General features: G+C 36.1%; 1 protein-coding gene across 1 annotated transcript; it reads right to left on the bottom strand.

The window, feature by feature from the left end:
* Window positions 1-13885: 13885 nt before the first annotated feature.
* On the bottom strand, window positions 13886-24248 carry LOC116128987. The gene is made up of 3 exons (XM_031414729.1): window positions 24030-24248; window positions 23141-23782; window positions 13886-14068 (listed from the first exon to the last, which is right to left on the bottom strand). The coding sequence occupies exons 1-3, from the start codon at window positions 24246-24248 to the stop codon at window positions 13886-13888; spliced, it is 1044 nt and encodes a 347-aa protein (XP_031270589.1).
* Between the last annotated feature and the right edge of the window lie 104 nt (window positions 24249-24352).

Below are 24352 nucleotides of genomic sequence, written 5' to 3'. Positions count from 1 at the left end.
TATGTATATCACACTCAACTATATTTTATAGTTCCACTTAGAAAAATAAATCACGATAAAAGGTTTTTAAAAGCAAGTAAAGCAATTAAATGTATCTTGCACAATTTTTCTTCAGAAAGTAAATTAAAATAACACGTGTGAACTTTAGTTTGTAAGCAATCAATTATTGCACATTTTCAAGGCATTAATTAGACCGTTATAAATAAACCCATCATTAATTTATATATAGAATAAAAGCGAGGGCATCACAAGAGCACAATCCACCTAAAAATGTTGCCTAAATATTAGTTTATACATAAAAGAATCAAAGAAAAGGAAAAGAGAAAGAGAAAAAAAGAGATAACAAAAAGTTAAGAGTGTGAGTTAGGAACCAAAGAATTAAGAATATTTGTTAAGATCATAAAAACACTTTAGACTGGTCATTCATTCTTCTTAAGAGATCATTTATCATCGGAAACACTTTTTTTAAGCATATTTTAAAGTGATTTTACCCGAATATAATTAATCTTTTCTTAAAAGAATCTTTTCATAAACACTTCGAAAGGACATCTTTTACAAAAGAAATCAAAGGGTATAGAACAACATGTGTAGTGTACTTGTGTATTTTTTTTATTGCTAGATACTTAATCTACTTTATAATTTACTTATTTTTTATTGACAATTTTTTCTTGTACCGTCAATATTTACTATGAATAGCTACTTGAATTATTGGCGGTTGATAATCAAGTACTTTTTTTAAAGATTATTCGAAATGTATATAGAGTACTTGTAAAAAAAAAAAAAATCTTCAAATTAAAGTACTACAAATAATTTAAAGTAATTAAGATATTAGCACTTCTTTATATATTATTTGAAGTATATATTTATATAAAAGTAGCTTTGTTCAAAAGCACTTTTGGTATAAGCTCTTAAAAATTAGAGATACCCATATTTTATGGATGTGGAAGTTTCATAAATTTTACTCCAGAAAAAGTAATAATTGAATTAGCACTTCTATTAAAAAAAAAAAAAAAAAAGCTTAAAAAATCAATACAAATTAATATTCAAGGATTTTTTTTTTTTCATTCACTTACTAAAAGGGAAAAAGATTATTTATTAAAAACTTTTAAGTCAATGGAAGATAGCAATACGGGAGAGAGAGATTTTGTATACAATAATACTATATTTACAAAGAAATCTTATAAAAATTTATATACAAAGTGAGGTGGCAAACTCTTTCATTCATTTTTTGCCGCATCACTTTGTATGGAGATCTTTGTAAAATTTCTTTGTAAGTATAGTATTACTTTTTTGTATAATTAACGAGGGAGAGTGATTTTGTAAAAATTTATTAAAAGAGACGTGTTTTACAATTAATGAGGAAAAAGATTGCATTANTAAATCTGTTAAAATAAAAGTACTTTTTGCATAAGCAGTTCCAACTTCCAAGTAAAAGTTACCCTTAAGTGTATGGATGTGGGAGTTAGGCAGGTTTACATCACAATCGCAATAAGAACAAATTTAATGGGAGAGAGCTCAGCAAATGCAATATGAGCTCGAGAAACTCAATGGATATTTGAAGGAATATCCAATTTCTTACAACTCTTATCACATTTTGTGACCATTCAACTAGTTTTATTCTTTTTATCTTCCTCACTTTCTTCCAAGAAAATATATGCCACTTGCATTTTATGATATAACAGCCACTTAATTTTGTTATAGTTTTTATTTTATTTTATTTTTATTTTGTATTATTTATCTTTTCTCTCATGTTACTTCTTGTTTTTATATGATTGATTGGTTCAAATTGAAGATGCTTTATGGAGCAATTAATGCTCATACTGAATTTCTGATGTCTATTTTTATATAAATTAATTTCGAATATGACTCAGCCTATCAATTATACCCTTTCATTTTATTTTATTTACCAGAATTTTTAGACGGATAGATCAATATAAAGGGGGTTAATTTGCGCTTAAGTTTCAAGCGTAGAATATTTTGAAAAACTATTAAACATTCCTTTAAAATTATGAAGACTCCTTAAGAATATTGGAAAAAAAAGAAGAAAAAAAACTCTTATAGTGAAATATAAAACCCCCCTATAATGTTAAAAAACCCTGAAATATTAGGTATTTAATAATTTCGAAAACTGGGTGTTTGAACTTAATAATCTCTTACAGGATGGATGAAATTAACTTTAATTAATTTTTTTTAAGGGTTTATATAATATTTAACATAACTAAAACCACGTGATAAATAATCAATCCTTTTTTGAGGTGGTGTTCTGATTTTTTTTTTTTTTTTAAATTAGGACAATGGTACAAGAAGTTTAAAAAAAATTTTGTACTATAAAAAATTCTATTTGCCAGAAATCTTGATCTCTATTTAAAAAAGAAAAAATTGATTCATTAATGACAATTCTCAACTATTGAGTAAATACAATTATATATCTGGTTTGATTTAATCTCAATGATTTTACTCAAAAATTGCATAAGCATAGATTGATTAAACTTATTTTTTATTAGCAACAGTTATATACCTGGTTTGATTTAATCTCAATGATCATACTCATTAAACTATTCATGTAAGATGATTTATATCAACATAAAATAATATGTATTATGTTTTTTTAAGCTCCTTTTTCCATGAACACTTGTACCGAAATAAATATAAATATTGAGCCTCTATCAATTAACTTAAGCTTTTAGGTACAGGGTAATTAACTTAATGTGGTATCATAACTAAATGTCAGAATTTTAAATCCCACAATATTAGTTTATAAAGGAGACACAATTTCTTGTTTTGTGTAAAAAATCTGTGAAATTTTTTTATTTATTAAAATGTTCTTAAAACAATTTCAAATGTAATTTAAAAAAAAAAAAAAATTTACCTTCCCCCATTTCACAATTTCTTAACTAAATTTTTTGGATATTATATCAATGTATTTTTAGATATTAAAAATAAATAATTATTTCAAGTTAGAATTTATATTGAATCGAGTTTCCAAAAATTATTTCCAAATCGTAAAAAAAAATACCACCAACAAAGTCATTTTCCATATTTGAAATTTCTCATTAAGTAACTGTGACTTACTAATAATCTTCAATACGACGAGCACACATGCTCCAATCTAATAAAGAGAATTGAAGATTTTATCACGAGTTAATAATATATCGATTTCTTTGTTCCAAAGGGGCACAAAAACCTTAAACTGTAAGTGTTCAAAGTAATTATTCATTCCAGGGGGTCAAGACGTTAATAAACTTAATAATATAATTATAGATAAACTTATAATAAGTAATATATTGGGTATAAGTTATACAAAACTATGAGTGTTTATTTATAGTGCTCTTTATAATTAATATATTTATGATTGTGTTTAATGATACGGAATAAATTTATAATACTTTAACGAGTGCAAAACAAAACTAAGAAAATTTACTAATTAACAAGTTATTAAACCAATACAAATAACTACACCTCCAAATTAAACTACAATAAAATTTCTACTAATAAAATATTCAAAGATTTATTTATCTTTTATAGTAAAATATTATAACTTTTGTTATAATTTCACTTTTGTGTTTCGACTCCTTAAAATAATGCATCAAAATATATATATAGTATTGAAACATAAAACAATTGACAATAGTTTAATTTGACAAATAAATTTTAGAAATGATATTTATTTTATAAAATATATGAAAAGATATATAAACTTTTTTTATTTTGTTCTTTGTACAATTAAACAATATATATAAAATTCATTATATAATTTATCAAGAATTTTTTTTTTTTTTTTGTAAAAACTAAGAATTTAATTTGATATATTTGATGAATTTAGAAGACATATATATAATTTTCTAAAGTCAAGGAGGGTAAAGTAACCCTCCTTGACCCCCCCTCCCTTTGCCCCTGTTCATCGGTGTTTGTGGGTATGGTTGTTCAACATAAACATCATATAAACCATAAGCAGAAAGTAAAGCATACAAGCATATTTACATGGTTCGGCTAACAACCTACATCCATGGAACCAAGTTTAGATGAAGCAAATCCACTATGACGAACAATTACAAAGCTGAAATTATGTATACAAATGTAAAACACTCCTTATTGCACAACACTCTAACTCCACCCTCTGGTTGAACCAATATTTTGCCACAGCTTGCTTGATTCAACAACCTCTTGGATAGCTCAAGTTCTACTCAAGCTTCAATGCTAAAGACAACCTTCAGCTCCACAGGTTGAACCCTCTTCAAGCTTTTGTCACTGGAATCATGTTCCAACAATACTCAAACAACAAAGATAAGAAAAGTATTTTGAGCATAAAACCATAAAAGGAACCTGACCTAAAATGAATAAATTCTCTAAGGAATTTTAGAGAACAACCAAATATATGCATGGACGAAGAAGATAATATAGAATCCCTGCTCAACAAACCTTTAGACAGCCAGCCAACAAAGCCTTACACATGTTTGGCTATTTTAGGAAAGTTTTCAACAACTTGTTTGAACCACTTCTGAAAAGGCAAAACAAATTTCTAGGACACATCTAAAATATTTGACACTTGTATTTGGACCATTCACGCATATTTCAAAACTAGAGAAAATCCTAACAACCAATAAAAACTCAACATTTGTATTAAAGGTCTAACTGGAAAATTTTTTATACATCTGACTCTAATGTGCCCATATATTTTGTGATAAGTTCTGTGAAATTGAAAGAAAAGAAAGATAAAACTTGATTCTAAGCTGAATAATTCTTTGTATTTGATTGATTAACAAGTTACAATACATTGTGGCTGCTTATATACTTGAAGAAAATAAGTGAGAGAGTGAGTGAAGAAGAGTAAAGTTACAGCAGCTCATTACACTGAATAATCGTTTTGGGAAGAAGACTTTTACAACTAAAGTGAAACGACATCGTTTGTGAAACTTCAGTCAGATCCTCACATTTTGAGAACTTGCAGTTAGCNATTTCATAACACTCTAACTCCACCCTCTGGTTGAACCAATATTTTTCCACAGCTTGCTTGATTCAACAACCTCCTGGATAGTTCAAGTTCCACTCAAGCTTCAATGCTGAAGACAACCTTCAGCTCCACAGCTTGAACCCTCTTCAAGCTTTCGTCAATGGAATCATGTTCCAACAATACTCAAACAACAAAGATAAGAAAAGTATTTTGAGTATAAAACCATAAAAGGAACCTGACCTAAAATGAATAAATTCTCTAAGAAATTTTAGAGAACAACCAAATATATGCAAGGACGAAGAAGATAATATAGAATCCCTCCTCAACAAACCCTTAGACAGCCAGCCAACAAAGCCTTACACATGTTTGACTATTTTAGGAAAGTTTTCAACAACTTGTTTGAACCACTTCTGAAAGGCAAAACGAATTTCCAGGACACATCTGAAATATTTGACACTTGTATTTGGACCACTCACGCATATTTCAAAACTGGAGAAAATCCTAACAACCAATAAAAACTCAACATCTGTATTAAAGGTCTAACTAGAAAAATGTTTATACGTTTGACTCTAATGTGCCCATATATTTTGTGATAAGTTCATACTAAGGAAATGTATACACATCTATGCAGAATGTTATGACATGTGTAAACTACAGACACGATTGTGCTTAACCAAATAAATGTGCAAACATCAGAAATGCATGTGCACACATAACTTCATAAGTTAACAAAAATACTTACAATATAGGTAGCAATGAATCTCAACGTTCAAAACTATTTTAATTCAGTTACATATAAATTGTATCATATTTTGTGTTAAAAAAAGGTGATTAAATCTTATCTATTGAAGTAATTCAATTAATTAATCTCGTGCAGGAACTTAAAAAATAGCTTGTTTAAGATTATATTTTCAACCTAATTTTTGTGTCTCCCCCCATATCTCTGCTTCATGTTGAAGTTTTAANAATGTTATAACTTTTGGGGCCCGTTTGGATCGGGTTTAAATTTTTTAACAAGGGTAATATTTGTTTAATTTAGCATATTACCTTGTTTGGCATTTTTGTAAAAAAATTTTATGGGAAAAAAAGATGACAAACAGTGCTCAAAGGGGGGTAAATTGCCGGGAATATTTGTACCTCATGGGGGGCTGTTGTTAAAACGTTACCGGGTAATTATAATTTCTATCCAATCTTGCCCCTAAACAGTATATTATGCAGACGAAAATATCCTTGGCTTGGTTAATAATTACAAAACGCCCAATTTGTAAAATGACAAAACACCCCCACCACCACAGTGCCAGATTCCGGCCACCACCATCGGAATCTGGTTGAAATCTGCCGTTACGACTCATAGTGGTCAAATCTGGCCGTTTATTCATCGATCTGGCTTTTTTCGGCCAGATCTAGCCGTCGAGAAAAAGGCCAGATCTGGCCGTTAGATACGGCCAAAGATCAACGACGGCCATTTCTTTGGTCGTCGCTGACGGCCAAATCTAGCCTTTTCGGCCAGATCCATCATGGATCTGGCTAGAAAAGGCCAGATCGGGGAATAAACGACCATTTTCAGTCGTTTTTAGACCGTTGTCACAGATTCTGGCCACCATTGACTGTGGTTGTCAGAATCTGGTAACTATGGATGGGTGGGGTTGTTTTTGTTAATTTTTAAACTTTTCTTTTCTAAGGGTGTTTAATTAAGTTAATAAACTTAAGGGGTCTAAAAATAATTAAAAAAAAGAATAGTATTTCCCAAAATAATTAAACAAAAAAGTAATAATTAAACAAATAAGTATTTTGGGAATATGATAAAGAATAAGGTTTCAAATAATAAAACAAACAAGCCCTTAATTATTTATATCTAGTAATCATCTAAAGGGCATTTTAGTAAAAGGTATTTCAGGACATCTGTTATTACTATCAACTAAACGCATTAATTATTAATACATCCCAGTTGAACCAAGTACAATAATAATTTAAACCCAGTAATCTATAATATAATCTTTTTTTCTGGTAATCTTATTACTAAGATAAAAAAACATTATATAATCCAAACGCCCTCTTGTTGTAATTTCACTTTTGTATTTCGACTCCTTAAAATAATGCATCAAAATATATATATAGTATTGAAACATAAAACAATTGACAATAGTTTAATTTGACAAATAAATTTTAGAAATGATATTTATTTCATAAAATATATGAAAAGATATACAAACTTTTTTTATTTTGTTCTTTGTACAATTAAATAATATATATAAAATTCATTATATAATTTATTAAGATTTTTTTTTTTTTTTTTTTTTTTTTTTTTTTTTTGTATAAACTAAAGAATTTAAGTGATGAATTTAGAAGATATATATAATTTTCTAAAGTCAAGGAGGGTAAACTAACCCTCCTTGCACCCCCCTCCCTTTGCCCCTGTTATCAGTGTTTGTGGGTATGGTTGTTCAACATAAACATCATATAAACCATAAGCAGAAAGTAAAACACACAGCATATTTACATGGTTCGGCTAACAACCTACATCATGAAACCAAGTCAGATGAAGCAAATCCATTATGACGAACATACAAGTCAATTACAGATTGAAATTATGTATACAAATGTAAAACATCCCATTCAAACACTCTAACTCCACCCTCTGGTTGAACCAATATTTTTCCACCGGTTGCTTGATTCAACAAAACCTCCTGGATAGTTCAAGTTCCATCAAGCTTAATGTGAAGACAACCTTCAGCTCCACAGCTTTGAACCCTCTTCAAGCTTTCGTAATGGAATCATGTTCCAACAATAACTCAAACAACAAAGAAAGAAAAGTATTTTGAGTATAAAACCAAAAAGGAACTTGACCTAAAATGAATAAATTCTCTAAGGAATTTTAGAGAACAACCAAATATATGCAAGGATGAAGAAGATAATATAGAATCCTTCAACAAACCCTTAGACAGCCAGCCACAAAGCCTTACACATGTTTGACTATTTAGGAAAGTTTTAACAACTTGTTTGAACCACTGAAAGGCAAAACGAATTCCAGGACACATCTGAAATATTTGACACTTGTATTTGGACCACTCACGCATATTTCAAACGGGAAAATACCTAACAACCAATAAAAACTCAACATCTGTATAAAGGTCTAACTAGAAAAAGTTTATACAGTTTGACTCTAATGTGCCCATATATTTTGTGATAAGTCATACTAAGGAAATGTATAACATCTATGCAGAATGTTATGACATGTGTAAATACAGACACGATTGTGCTTAACCAAATAAATGTGCAAAAATCACAGAAATGCATGTGCACACATAACTCATAAGTTAACAAAAATACTTACAATATAGGTAGCAATGAATCTCAACCATTCAAAACTATTTTAATTCAGGTACATAAAATTGTATCATTATTTGTGTTTAAAAAAAGGTGATTAAATCTAATCTAATGAAGTAATTCAATTAATTAATCTCGTGCAGGAACTTAGAAAATAGCTTGTTTAAGATTATATTTTCAACCTAATTTTTGTGTTCCCCCCATATCTCTGCCTCATGTTGAAGTTTTAAAGAGATAGTGCAAGTGCATAGTTTGCATGAAAGTTGAATAGAAAAAGGTTATATTTTGAAGGTCGGCAAAAATGTATATTATCATCAAATAATATCAGAATTTGAGTGTGGAATCTCAGTTCGTTCAGAACTTTTATAATTTATTTATTATTTTCAGGAATAAGCAGTGGAATATATGCCAGCTGAACCCAAATCTAACACAAAGAATAATGTCGAAATTGACAAAGAACCTATGAATTGAATAGTTTTAAGCATCTACCATGAGATGCTATTCTTTGTTCTATATTACTTGTAGTTTTTTTTTTATTTAACTCTCACTTGATGAATTGATATGTTTGAGCATCTACCAAGCTTTACCGAGGTTTCATTTCATATGCAGAATATCTCCAGCTATTGATAAGGGAAAAACAACTAAAAGTTAATTAAAAGAATAAAAATGTTACTTATTTCAAAGTTGGGACATAAATGCATTATTGTTATAGGAATTTTTACTTAAGAGTTAACATTTACTACTAAAGTATAAAAAGATTTATAATGGTTTTAAAGAATAATTATTAGAGAATCATTTAATTTAACATAATCTTTTTTAAGATTTAATTTTTCTTCAGTTATCAATAAAATTTCACATCTTCATATTACAATAAAAAAATGATTTATCTTTATGAATATATATTCACCATTTATATTAAGGGATGCAATCTTTAACTTAAATTGGAACTTAAATTCATGGCCATTGATTATTGCAATCTAATGGATATGAGATAGGAGTTGAAGGTAGCCATTGATTCGTGAATCTAACGGTTTATCATAAACCGTTAAAAATTTGTGTTAAAAATTTAAGTCAAACATTTAAATTAAGAGTATTCATCCCAAAGACTTATCATTTATGTGTCAACATATGGGCATTGACATCTCATCTAATCATCATCACTTCATTTAAATTCAATGCCACATATGATGACAATCACTGGCTACGAGTGGGGGCTCTAATTGTGGGTGGTTGAGTGGTTGGAGTCAAGGAACTTGTGTGCCTAGCAGTGCCGTGATCTAGTGGATGGCGTTGTGCTTGTGAATCTGGTGGTGGTATTTTTTTTTTTTTTTTAAATTTAATAATTTTCGTTTCAAATGGGAAAGTATCTGAGTCGTGATACATGGTGGATTGTTACAAATGGTGTGAACGAAATAGAGACAACAACAGGAACAAAATATAATAGTAAAACAAAACAAACAGTAAACAAAGAAAATAATACGCGCGATTTACCCTGTTGTCACCTAATGTGGACTACGTCCAGCTGAGTCAATATTATTGCAATATGTCTCACCTCTCCGTTTAAAATGAATGAATGCGGCTCCGCCCCATAACAAGAGAAAAGTATGTTTATATACTAGGTTTAAGAGATATAACCTAGTTTACAAGGATTCTATTCCTAAGCCCAACCCAAAAAGGAATTAGGACCCCCGAGCGGTGTCTCCGTTACCCATTAATGCTGAAGTAGTCGACAACTCCAACATTCTCCCACTTGGCGAAAACTTCACCCAACGAAGGCCTACCTCATCAACACACCATGTAAACTTTGCTAAGCATCACACCTTGGTAAGAAAATCTGCAGCATTAACAAGTGTATCAACCTTCTCTAGCAACACCAATTTTTTTTCTCCACTTTTGCCTGATGAAATGGTATTGTATGTCAATGTGTTTTGATCGCGAATGAAAGGCAGGATTCTTGGCTAAGTAAATAGCCCTTGATTGTCACATCCAATCTTCACAGCATCAAGCTTGAAACCAAGCTCTAAACTCAATCTTCGAAGCCACATAACTTCCTTGCAGCATGTGTCAATGCCATGTACTTTGCCTCAGTTGATGACAAAGCCACAGTACTTTGCCTTACTCATCCAACAAACAGCAACACCAATAAAGAGATACATACCCACTTGTGGAACGCCTACTATCGAGATCACCTCCCACATCAGCATCCACAAAACCTATCACATCTAGCGCTATCCCCAGTCGCAGCTCCATAACATAATGATAAATCCGAGGTCCGCGAAGATATCTAAGAAACCTCTTTACAGCACTCCAATGCTCCTACCAGGATTGACATTAAAGCGACTCAAACTCCCATTGCTTGTGCAATATGGGGTCGCGTGCACACCATGACATACATCAAAATACCTACAGCACTTGCATACGGCACATGTGTCATTTCTTCGGCATCTTCCTCAGACTTAAGACACTGATCAGTAGAAATTTCACTCCCAAGTCTATAGAGTTTCACAGGTTTGCAGTCTACCATGTTAAATTCTTCAACACCTCCTCGATGTACTTTCTCTGCCCTAACCACAATTTACAACTCTGACAATCTCTAGTTATTTGCATACCCAAAATAAAATTTGCAGCCCCAAGATTCTTCATGTCAAATTGTGCAGCCAATAGACCCTTCACAGAATTTATCAACTCCTTGCTATTCCCTATCAGACAACATATCATTTGCATATAAGGTTAAAATAACAAAGACATTTTCTAATCTTTTTACATACACACAGTGATCCCGTTGCTGCGGCTAAAAACCATGTGGAGACATAGGAGTCAAACTTTTGGTACCACATCCTTGGTGATTGTTTAAGACCATACAGAGACTTCTCAACCTACACACCAAGTCTTCCTTCCCTTTACATACAAAACCCTCAGGTTGCCTCATGTAAATTTCCTCCTCTAAATCTCCATGTAAGAATGCCGTCTTTACATCAAATTTCTAATTTCAAGATCAAACGCAGCAGCAATAGATAGAACATACACTGATTGATGTTAACTTGGCCATAGGGAGAGAAAATCTCACATAATCAACACCCTGAATCTGCGAGAACCTTTTGCAATGAGTCTCGCCTTATACTTTGCCATTGTTCCATCTGCTGCAACTTTCTTTGAACACCCACTTGCAACCAATTGCCTTTCTACTTAGGCAATTTACATAGGATCCATGTACATTCTTGTCCAGTGACTGCATCTCATCATTCATCGCCAACCTCCCACAGATTTGCATCTTCCATGGCTCTTGCTTCATTTACATTCCTAGATCTCATCACATCACATTAAGCATGTAATCCACTCAAGGCAATTAGAGAGAAACGAACTGGTGCCTTTCAACTCTTGTAGATCTCTTCAAAGTTGATGGCACCACAACTTCATCCAGAATCATCCTAAATCATCCATAGAACCCTCATCAGCCATACTATCAAGTTTATCTTCATGGCTCAGATTCTGTAGACTCTAAATTTTTAGTCTCTGCCAGCAACATTAGGAATCATCTCCTCCTCTTGTCTACAGTAGTCACTTCAAACTGAATTTTCTTTGACTGCTCAAGATCTTCAGGAGTTCCCACACGTTGTTTTACCTCTCTAAAGATTACGTCTGCTGTAGGTAATGCTTCACTCACAGGATTCCACAACTTGTATCCTTGATGCATCTTGAACCCCACAAACTTGCACTTCTCAGATTTACTAGCAGCTTGCTCTTTTCTCCTTTGGCACATGCACATACACATCACAACCAAAAACTCTAATAAAAGACAGATTGGTTTCTACCATACAAAGCTTCATATGGTGTGTCTTTAACAGAAGAAGTGGGGAGACCGATCTTCAAAAATAACACGCATCGCTGTAGCTTCAGCCCAAAATTCAGACCCAAATCTGTCGTATTCAGCATACATCTAGCCTTCTCTAAAAGTGACCGATTGAGACGTTCAGCCATACATTTTGCCATTTGTGTTGACGTGTGTAAAGTGTAGTTTTCTGCCTTGCAATTCGTTGTCGCACAAAATTGCCAAACTTACTAGAGCAAAACTCACTGCCATATTAGTTCGCAAAGCTTTAATCTTCCTGTCAAACTGATTCTAACTAAGGCTTTTAATTCCCGAAATTCTCAAAAGCCTCAGATGCTGGCGATGAAATAAACCCAATAGTATCTAGAAAAATATCAATGAAAGAACATAATACTGTACGTATACATATCCACTAAAGTGGCGCCAAAAATGTCACTATGAATACTCCAGTTTTTTGTTGCTCTCGTGCTGTCGATTGAAACTTACCCGATTCTGCTTGCTGTAACATTTCACAAAAACCAAAACTCATGGAACAGTTAGGAATACCTTCAATCATATTCTGAGTCACCAAAGTAGACAAAGCGCACTCCAATGTGCCCCATTCGTAAGCCACTGTTGCAGAATCAATTTCTTTTCAGCCTTCTTTTCCAAAACATAACCACCCAAAGAGGAATTTCTTACAACTGATGCTTGCAGCCTGTATAGGTACCATGTCGAACTCCTCGTGCAATAACCATAGATCCTCGAGTCATCTTACAGGATGTTCTGTCACAATTGAATACTATTACCTGCGTCAGCCATTGTTCCAATAGAGAGCAGATTTCTACTCATACCAGAGATGTGCATCACTTCAGGGAGCGTCCTCACTGAACCATCATGCAACCTCAGCCTAATTTTCCCGCCGGCCAATAATCTTACAGCAATTCATCTCCTAACAGAACGTTTCCTCAATTGTATGTCTTATACTCACAAAACCATTCCTGTGAGTTGTCATATGGAACGACGCACCAGTATCAACATACCAGACTGATTGGTCTGATCCAGCCATACATGCAACAGCCACATACATATCACCATTGATTCCGTTTGTACGAAGTTTAGCTTCTTCCCTTCACCGGTTTGTTTCTGCACGTCTTTCTAAATGCCCAAATTCCTGACATCTCCAGCATTTAATCTTACTTTTTCCTGCTCTTAGATCTACCTAGCGACTTTCCCCTGTCGCCGACTTATTAGAATTCTACAGGTTTCGTCCCTAGTAGTTAAAGCATCCCTAGACGAACCCTCTGAACCTCTTCGCCGCATATCCTCTGCCAACAATGAGAACATACAGATTCCCACGACATCTGTGTCAATCCTCCACCACCAATCGCAACAACAGGTTGTCCCAACTATACGGCACGAGCATAACAATGTTACCACTTTCTCAGATTCGGTGAGTTGTACATCCACAGCCAGCAGATGATTCACCAGAGTATTAAACTCATCCAGATGTGGCAGCAAGATAATCCCCATCATGCATACGGAGATTGTAGAGTTTCTTGCGACGGAACAACACGTCACCAAAGACTTACCAGATACATATTTTCCAGCTTCTGCCATAAACCCTTAGCCGTATCCTGATCCATCACATCGTTAGAACAGAGTCCTCAGACAGATGCAAATCAAACCTCTGGCTTTTCGATCCTCTGTCCATTCAGCAAGTGCGGCACGATCAGTCGTTGATATTCTCCTTCAGTAGGTTTAGACCCAGCGTACTTGACAATCCAGTTCCAGACGTTTCACTCGTCGTAACAACGGCAGTCTCGGCTCGACCTATCATCACAAAATGCACCCCACAGGTCCCTATCAACGAGTAGATCCTCCATCTGCAGTTTCCAAAGCTCGAAGCATTTGCCATCGAACTTCTCAATCTCAACCTTTGATCCCGCCATCTCTAAATCATGATCTAACAGAACCTGGCTCTGATACCAATTGAACGAAATAAGACAACAACAGGAACAAAATTTAGTAAAACAAAAAAACAGTAAAAAAGAAAATATACGCGCGATTTACCCTGGTTCACCAAATGTGGGCTACGTCCAGCTGAGTCAATATATTGCAATATGTCTCACCTCTCTCGTTTACAATGAATGAATGCTTCCCACCCATAACAAGAGAAAAATATGTTTATATACTAGGTTTAAGAGATTAAACCTAGTTTTACAAGGATTCTTATTCCTAAGCCCAACCAAGGAATTAGGACACTCGAGTGCATCCCGTTACCCATTAATGCTGAAGTAATCGACAACTCCAACATGTGGGGTGGGGTGGTGATTTGAATTGAATAAATGCTATATTCAAAGGAATTTGTTTTTCGATTACTGCATAAGATTTTTGTGTTTCTTATGGAGGAATTATTTATTTATTATTTTCTCAAATCTTGTTTTTTCTTCTGTAGTTTTGGTGCAGTAGATTTTTAGTGTTAAGTATTTGGAGTTGTGATTGGGTAACTACAAGTATTAGCAAATTTGTACTGCTTATAAAGAAAAGTGTTGTTGGGTGTTTTAATTTTATTCCACATTAATTTTTTGTTCATTCAAGGGGCATTTTAGCCTTTATGCAAAAGATGTCATGTTGGTTAATAGAATATCCTAACGTCTCTTAGTTCTAGGGACTTTTTGCTACTGAAAAAATCATTGTGTCCTGAATTGTTATCAACGGATATAACCAAGCGACCACTGAGTATTTACCTCTATATTAAGAGTAATACTACACTTGCAAAGAAATTTTACAAGTTTCACTCTTTCATTTATTTTTTGCCACATCACTTTGTATGAAAATCTTTGTAAGATTTCTTTGTAAATATAGTATTATGAACGAAATAGAGGCAATAACATGAACAAAATATAACAGTAAAACAAATCAAACAGTAAACAAAGAAAATAACACGCGTGATTTACCCTGATTCACCCAATGTGGGCTACGTCCAGCTGAGTCAATTGCAATATGCCTCACCTTTCTCGTTTACAATGAACGAATTACCCTATGATTTGCTATCACTCCCATAACAAGAGAAAAATATGTTTATATACTAAGTTTAAGAGACTAAACCTAGTTTTACAAGGATTCCTATTCTTAAGCCCAACCCAATAAAGAATTAGTAACTTAAAAGAAATCCTACAACGGTTATACATGGAAAAGCCCAAAACCGCCTATGGGCTCAGGGGCGTGCCCCCACGACCTCCACCTGCTCACCGGGGAGTGGGGCACCTGCCCGTTAACTAGGCAACGAGACCCCCGAATGCGTCTACGTTATCCATTAATGCTGAAGTAGTCGATAACTCCAACATATTATTGCTATATTAATACTTATAAAAAAATTTACAAAAGTGATGGTCCATTTGTCAGTTTAGTCTTTTAACGACTAGTGTCACGTGACCGCTAGGTAAGTGCCTTGTCAAACCCAATTGACTGGATGCAAAGCGGTCGACCAAAGTCTGGGATTTTCAAGTTTGATTTTTTGGCACAACGACTATATGTTTGCACTTTTCTATATGAATTCAATAAAACCCATTCCTAATCAACTTCGGCTAATCCTAAACTTGCATATACACAAACCAAAAGTGCTTAAATCATTTTAGAGAGCTTTCAATAGTAAATCTCATATTCTAGCTCACACCCATTGGTGCAACAACACTTGTATCTTTGTAGATTGTGTTCCTTTGGGCTATACACTTGTTATCCATTATATTGAGAGAGTTTTATTGTAAAAACCATTCTATTCTTGGATTGTAAAAGAGTGTGTCACACTCTTGGAATTTTGGGCATTTTTAGTGAGATAAAGTAAGTCTTGTGTGTGTGAGTTTTCAATTGCACTTTGTGAAACAATTGTGTGTAAAGGTTTAATAACACCTCAACAAAAAGAGATAGTGGAATATTCCTAAAGGGAAAGCTTGGAGGAGTGGACATAGACCAGGTGAGGCCGAACCACTATATGTCACTTGTTTTTGCATCTCTCTTCCTTTATCTCTCTATTTTGTCCAGTTTAGTGTATAAATGCTAGTCATTAATTGTTTGTATTCTCAAATTGCATTAGAAAAGACCTTAAGTCATAAATTGCTTAAAGTTTTTCATATTGTTGAAAAGAGACCATAGGTGGTTATAATGGTTAATTCACCTCACTCTTAGACTATTTCGATCCTTTATAATAATACCATGACCCTAGTACCTTATCATGATCATATGAATTTAGTTGATAGCAGATGAATTTTTAGGATCAAACACAATGTTGATGGATATGTGAAATAATACAAAATTAGGTTAGTTGCAAAGGATTTCAGCAGACTCCAAATTGAAACTATTTTGAAATTTTCTCAGCGGTGGTGAAGCCTTATACTATAAGAATTTATTCTTACTCTAACAGTGTTCTATGATAATAAAGTTTAACAAATTGATATCAATAATGTTTTTCTTAATTGAGATTTAACTAAAACAATTTACATGACAGAACTTGCATATTTTATTTCTTCAAATTTTCTCATAAGTGTTTGTAAGCTCAACAAAGCATTTTGCGGTCTTAGACAAGCTCCTATAGCTTGGTTTGATAAATTAAAAGAAGCTTCAATACTTAACCATGACAAGCTAAACTTGTCTTTTGTGGTTAACAGACTTAGTCAATTTCTCCAAACTCCTATTGAAGCACATTAGACAACATGCAAGAGAGTACTGAGATACAATCAAGGCATACTTAATTATGGTTTGAAATTTCATAATAATTGTAGATTCTCTCTAGAAGTTTTGCTGATGCAAATTGAGCTTGTGATTCAATGAACAAAAAGTGTACAAGTGGATACTATATTTTTTTGGGTTGTAATCTTATTAATTGGGCTTCTCGCAAACAAAAAATGGTAGCTGTCAATTCCACAAAAGTTGAATTATCAAGCTTTGGCATAAGTTACTATTGAATTGATATGAATTCAAAATCTATTTCAAGAACTTCACATATCTACAAGTTCTAATCTTGTTTTATGGTGTGATAATCAAAGTGTAAGATCTCTAACTTCAAATGTTATCTTTTATGCTTACCAAAAGCGTATTGAGATAAATATACGTTTGGTTTAAGAATTGGTTACTCTAAACAATTAGTTGTTCAATATATAGCCATAGAAATATCAAATAGTTTTTCTCCTCACCAAACCCTTGGTTACTACTCGGTTCAAACTTTTGACGCAAACTACAATGCACTACATTATCTATTTTGTAGGAGGATATCGAGAAGAATTAGGAAGAGTAGTTTATGGAAGGATAATGAGATGAAATCAGAAGGATCAGTTAATGGGGGAATATTAAGGACAAAGAAGAATTAGTTTATAGGAGGATATTGAAGAACTGAAGCTGGGTATGTTTAAATTTATGTTTTAAGGTTCAAACGGTCATAAGGTTGACAAGGGTTATAATTGAAGCTGCTAAATTCGTTATTTTCTAAAATGCTTCTATATATCATAAATTTGTATATAAAATTTGAATGGATTTTTTTATTAAGCATTAGAAGACCTAAATTAGAATTTTTTGCCCTAGGCCTCTACTTTCCTTGAAATGGCCCTGGTTTTACCAAACCCAAACCAAACCAAATATTTTCAAGTACAAAAAATAAACCCAAACCAACTCACATTCATTTGAAACCCAAACCAAACCAAACCAATATCAATTGGGTTGATTCGGGTTGGGTTAATGGAAGTGATTTTTGAACGCCGTTAATTTATCAGTAGCCCCATCCCCTATTTACATGAGGATAAATTTTTAAAATATGAATAAAATTGTAAATTTAACTACAATATATGAAAACATATTGATAAAGGTTGAATTGTGATTTTCCAATGGAGTTAAGAGGGAGAAAGCCAACTAGTCACTGCAGCCAAGAGCCATAAATTCAATGAGAATGTAGTTCAATAGCGGAAAGTGAAAGTGAAAGAGAAAATTGTAACCCCAAGGGATTGTGTTGGTGATAAAAAAAGTTTGTTCCCTTCATTGACTTTTTGAATTCAAACTACCTTGAAACATTGGGTTTGTGGGTGTTCAATAAACCTCGAGGATTGGTTGTGGTGCGCGTAAGATGATTCAGATACCTCGGTCATTAAAAAAAAAAAAAAAATTGTTGGTTTGGGTGGTTGAAAGAAAAAGTATGTGGGATGATGGCAAAGGAAGCATCCTATCACAAACATATTATTTTCTTTATTGGCCATGGTGATTTATTTTAACAATCTTTGAGTTTCATTTTACAATTTCTTAAATTCTTAAAGATATGATTTCTCTTTTTTGTTTTGTCCATTTTTTCAATAATAACTCTTGATTGTTTGTTTTAGCAAGGAGTATGACTTTTTTTTTTTAAATGTTTTTACATAATGAACATAATAAACACATATAATAAGTTTATTCACAATAAATATATTTAGAATCCTATTATCCTATTATATGATAAATATATAATATGGTTTGGTTCGGTTTCTCAAGTCAAAGATCATTAACTCAAACCGATCTATTTAAATTTTTATTTAATTTGATTTAGTTTGATATTTTAGTATCCAAACTATACTGCTTGATTCATGTAGACGTAAAAATCTACCTATACGGAAAGAGGGTCTGATCCCGTGAGGTTGAGGCTACTAGCGATCTGCTGCACCTGCACACGTAAGGAAACAAACGTGAAGCGACGGAAAACACCAGGGTGGTGTTTGCCGTAGGCACTCAGACGCCCAAGTCAGCAAGGCTGAATGAGGCTAATTTAGTGAGGGCTAGGGAGAAGAAAGGTTACCGGAAGTCTAGTCGAGGACTGTGACTACGGCTGCAATGAGAAGTTCTCAAGAATAGGAACTTCAGGGTTTGGGGGTGTAATGGAATCTGTCCTTTGTGAGAGGGCTGACCTTTGTTTAAATAGTGACTGTATGGTTTCCGAGTCTAGGTGGGAATGGGAGTCCTCGTACTGGTAGTCTTCCCAAAGGGTGTAGCCTTTGGATCCCTTATTTCAGTAGGAAAGAAAGTTCGAATGTGCCTCGGATATGAACATTGGAAGAGTTAGGATAGTAATCGACTTCTTTAGTAGAGTTCAAGTAGGAAAGTACTTCGTAGGCGACTGTGGGCTCCGAGTTGATCGTAAGCCCAATAGGTGTTCAAGGATCAGGAGGCCTGGGTCCAAATGGTGAGGAGCTGAGAAAGCATACTGAATGGGCCTCATCTGCAGAACTCTGATTTGGGCTCTATTGGAGTTGGGCCCGAGCTTCCGGCTTGGATGAAGGTGTCTTCGTCTTTTGGCCTATTTGGGCCGAGGACATTTTTTGGCCCTAACACTTTGTCGCCCACTCTTTGAGTTAAAGAGTACTTAACTTAGAGAGTAGGCATCGCTTGGAGGCATAACTGGTCGGCCTTCGTGGTCGACCGACTAATAGCATGATCCAGCTCGTAGTCCGTATGTTCATCGATATGCCTGACCGGATGGATGGGGCGACGTGGTCATGAACATAATCAGTGCCTTTAACTGAGTTGGGGCGTGTAATCAAACCAAGGAGATGCTATCAATCGGTGTATGAGGACGAGCAAATGGTTGTATGAGTAAGCAGTCTCGCGAGCGCGTATTCGCTCAGTGTGACCGACCGATTGCGTGAATGAAAGAGTTGTCTACTGAAGTGTATTCACTCGGTGTGTTAGGCCGAGTAACTGTCTAGGAGGTGAGCTCTTGGAGGTGGATCCGATCTGTGTGCCAGACCGGGTAGGTGGACGAGCGTGCTATTCCCTGAAGGTGTCCTCAGTCGGTGCCTCTATCTGAGTGGATTATATTAGACCTGAAGTGCCTATGGTACCTCAGGAAGATTTGTCGAATCCGGGCGAAGGCACGTACATGTTCAATGGGTAAAATTGCTCGATCAATCGGGGCGACCTAGTAATGAGATCGAGGTTTTGCTATACATTATTTGGGGTGAGTCTGGAGAGCCAAGGCTGGATAATCAACCATGATGATGACGACCCCGCTTGATCGGATGAGCCGAGCGAAGGGTTACCTTTCAGGGATGGAGTACAACTGGACAGAACCTCTCTCGACACGTGTACGATAGGGATGCCCTCTGAATTCGGGCGGGAAAATCAAAAGATCACAGTTCTCAATGACCATTCGCATGGTGCCCGTGTTGCCTGACACCTTTTCGCTGATAAATACTTGGAGGCGCGATTGTTTGTTTCATCTCCCATTTCTTCTTCTTTTTTCTTTGTATTTTTCTCTAAAACTTAGGTTCTCTTCATAGCTTCGAAGGATTCTGGGATTTGGCCATTTCTACGGTAAAAACTACTTCCTCTTTGCCTTTTCTGTTTGGTTCCTCGTTTTCTTCATGTTTGTGGTTTTTTTTGGGGGGATTGAGCGAGAGTTTGGGAAGTTTTTGGTTTGTTTTCTTTTTGAAAAATTTTGCCCGAGTTTGGAGGTGCCGTGCTTTGGTTTTTAGAACAGGCTTGAATATTGGGTTTCTGGAAAAATTGTGGGTGATTGAGTGGGTTTGCCCAGTGTGCGAGGTTGCGTCCTCCTGCATGGTTTCCACATTCACCTTCATGGAGTTTGGCGATAACCTGTTTGACCTTTTTTGGGCTTATGCCCTTGAGGTAGGGACCGGAGAATGACTTTCTAAGGAGTTAACCCTGATACATGGTGAACTTGGCAACTCTTGCTCTTAGGCAGTGTGCTTTGTTCTTGTCGGCTGGGAGCTCATTGTGTTCCAAGTACTTTATTATCGGGGTCATCTAGGAGTTGGCTAGTTCGATGTCCATTGCTTCTTTGGGTGACTTGTTTGTTGGTTGTTCCTTCCAGTTGGCTAGCCATTGTAGGAATAAAAGAGAGATGGATGACTGGGAAGAACATTGAAGGGTTGAGCCGAGGTTAGCAAGGGCGTCAGCATGAGTATTCTCCGCTCTTGGGACTTGGGCGATGGAGAATTCTTCGAATTCGGTCTGCAATTCTTTGACCAGGTTCAAGTAGGATGTTATCTTCGAGTCGCGGGCTTGGTAAGTGCCTTGCAGCTAGTTGACCACGAGTTGGGAGTCGGACTTTACCTCTAGCCTCCTTACTTCGATTTCTTTGGCTAGGGAGAGTTCAACGATGAGAGCCTCTTATTCAGCTTCGTTGTTGGTGCACTTGAATCCACATCGTTTGGCCCGCTGAATGACGTCTCCCTCTGGTGTAGTTAGTACTAACTCGAGCCCGCTTTCATTCACATTACTTGAGTCATCCATTGAGCGAGTCCACTTTGATGGCGATCTGCTATTAATACATAATAATTCTCTTTTTGTTTGGACGATGGTGTTCGGGATGAAATCAGTAATAAAGTCTGCCAGTGCTTGAGACTTGACGGCAGTACATGGCTGGACAGATATGTCAAACTCACTAAGCTCTACCATCCATTGCGTGAGTCGGCCTGATAACTCTGGCTTGTATAGTATCTTCTTGAGTGGGAAAGAGGTGAGTACGACTATGGAGTGGCACTGAAAGTATGGCTTGAGCTTCTTGGATGCATAAACGAGGGTGAGCGCCAGTTTCTCCAGCTGACTATATCATGTTTCCGCGTCGAGGAGTGACTTACTTACATAGTACACTGGTAGTTGCTTCGTATTATCTTCCCGAACTAACACTGCTGAGATTGTTGCCTTTGAAACCGCCAGATAGGTGTAAAGCTTCTCCCAATCCACAGGCTTGGAAAGGAGCGGAGGGGAGGTCAGGTATCTCTTCAATTGTTGCAAGGCTTCCTCGTAGGGAGGGGTCCATTCAATTTTCTTAGATTTCTTGAGTGTGTGGAAGAAGTGGTGGCACTTGTCAATGGATCTGGAGATGAAACAGCTCAAGGCGTCTACTCGTCCTACGAGGTGCTGAACGTCTTTGATGCAAGTTGGTGATGGTATATTTAGGATTGCTCTGATTTGGTCGAGGTTGGCTTCTATCCCTCGCTGAGTTATCATGTATCCCAAGAATTTACCTGACGAGACACCGAATGAGAATTTGACTGCATTCAGCTTCATGTTATACTTCTTTAGGACGGCGAATGCCTAGTTGAGGTGGTCGAGGTACTGCTCGGCCATTAGGGACTTGACGAGCATGTCATTGATGTAAACCTTCATGGTGTCCCCGAGGTGTTTGGCAAATATTCTGTTGACTAGCAGCTGATAGGTAGCCCCGACGTTCTTGAAATCGAACGACATCACCTTGTAGCAGTATGTTCCCCTTCTGTGATGAAGGCTGTTTTCTCCTGGTCGTCAGGGTGCATCAAAATCTAGTTGTACCTTGAGAAGACATTTATGAAACTTAGGAGCTTGTGGCCTGCGGTCGCATTGACCATTATGTCGATATGTGGGAGCGGGAAGGAGTCCTTAAGGCATGCTTTGTTTAAATCCGTGAAATCAATGCAGACTTTCCACTTTCCATTCTTTTTCTTTACGACCACAACGTTTGCCAGTCAGTCGGGGTAGTGGACCTCTCTGATCAGACCGTTATTCAGTAAATTATCAATCTACTTATTGACGATCCGGTTGCGCTCTGGTGCGAATTTCCTATGCCTCTACTTCACTTGGGGGTGATCCGGATCTACTTTGAGGTGGTGGACGATTGCTTCTAGGTTGACTCCTGTCATGTCAGCGTGGGACCAGGAGAAACAGTCTTGGTTTCGTTTGAGAAATTCTATTAGTTTATCTCTTGTCTCGGGCCCGAGGCAAGAGCCTATATGGGTCTTTTTTTCTGGGTCTTTCGAGTGTATTTGCACTTAATCGAACTCTTCCATAGATGGTTGATCTGGCTTGGTCGGAGGGGTTGGATGAGACTGTAGTTACTATGAAGCTTGACCTTTGCTTTTGATGGCGTTCTTGTAACAATCTTTGGAAGCCTTGGGATCGCCCTTGATTTTCCTTACTCCCTACCTTTTTGGAAACCTGATGGTTTGGTGGAAGGTGGATGGAACAGCTTGCATGTCGTGGATCCACGGTTAGCCCAAAATGACATTGTATGGTGAAGGACAGTCGATCATTAGAAAAACAGCTTGCTTGTTCACTCTGCTGGCATAAACAAGAAGAACGATTTCTCCGATGGTGTATTTCTGCTTGGAACTGAACCCAACCAGTATGGTTGGTTGTTTGTTGATGTTTATTTCTTCCAGACCCATGGCTTTCACTACTTCAAGGAAGAGAATGTTTGCCGAGGACCCGCCATCTATGAATACTCTCTTGACCAGGATGTTGGCGATCTGGAGGGAGATGACTAGAGCGTCGTGATGAGGTGCGGCCAGGGTGACTGGCTTGTCATCTTCGAATTGAATTACCTGGTGGGAGTCTGATCGAGAGGACAGATGGATGGATTGGATTTCATGGTGGTTGTTGGCTTTGGCGTAGCGTTTAGCTGAGGAATAACTGACCCCACTGATCTTCGACCCTCTTGAGATGATTGAGCAGAATCCTTTTGGCGTAGGTTCTCGTGGAGGCGGAGATGTTTCTTTCGTGCTTTTCTGGCTAATGATATTATTCCCTTTATCCGTCAATAGATCACGGAGATGTCCCCTCTTCAGTAGTGCGACAACTTCTAACTTCAGGGCAATGCAGTCAGCGATATTGTGTCCATGGTCGCCATTAACCTCGTACCACTTGGTCGTGTCCCTCCTTGCTTCGGCATTGAGCTTGCTCGACTACTTAACGCTAGATCCCATTCTTTTCATGATTGCCACGACCTGGCCTGGTTCGACGTTGAGGTTATACTCTGGGACTCTGTATCGGCTCAATTCGGTTGGTCTGTTGTCAGTTCTAAGTGGCTGGCGGTCATATGGTTTTCTAACTTTGTTTAGATTGCGTGGAAGGGGTTGGCGAACGGGGTTCAATCGATTTGAGCTTTGGCCTTCTATCATTCCGCCTTGGGTCATATCTTGCATGACTCACCCGATTCATCTCATCTTCCTCCCACCTTATTTGAATCACTGCTCTGGCCAAGGCGTCTTCTATCGTGGTGCAACCGAGCTTCATCAGTTCTTTGTATAGTTCACCATTTAGGAGGAGACCCTTCCTGAAGGCGTCTATGGCTATCTCGGGGTTGCAAGAGGGGATGGAAATTTTTCCTTTGTTGAATCTGCTGACGTACTCTCTCAGCGGCTCCCCCATTTTTTGGTATACTCTGTACAGGTCGGCCGATAGTTTCTCAAGTTTCTTGCCGGCGAATTGCTCAACGAAGGTGTCAGTGAGTTGTGCGAATGAGTTGATTGAAC

The sequence above is a fragment of the Pistacia vera genome, unplaced genomic scaffold (assembly GCF_008641045.1).
Source record: "Pistacia vera cultivar Batoury unplaced genomic scaffold, PisVer_v2 Contig206, whole genome shotgun sequence".
Lineage (NCBI taxonomy): Eukaryota > Viridiplantae > Streptophyta > Magnoliopsida > Sapindales > Anacardiaceae > Pistacia > Pistacia vera.
Note: the sequence above shows the minus strand (reverse complement) of the source record. Positions and strands in the feature narration are given on the sequence as shown.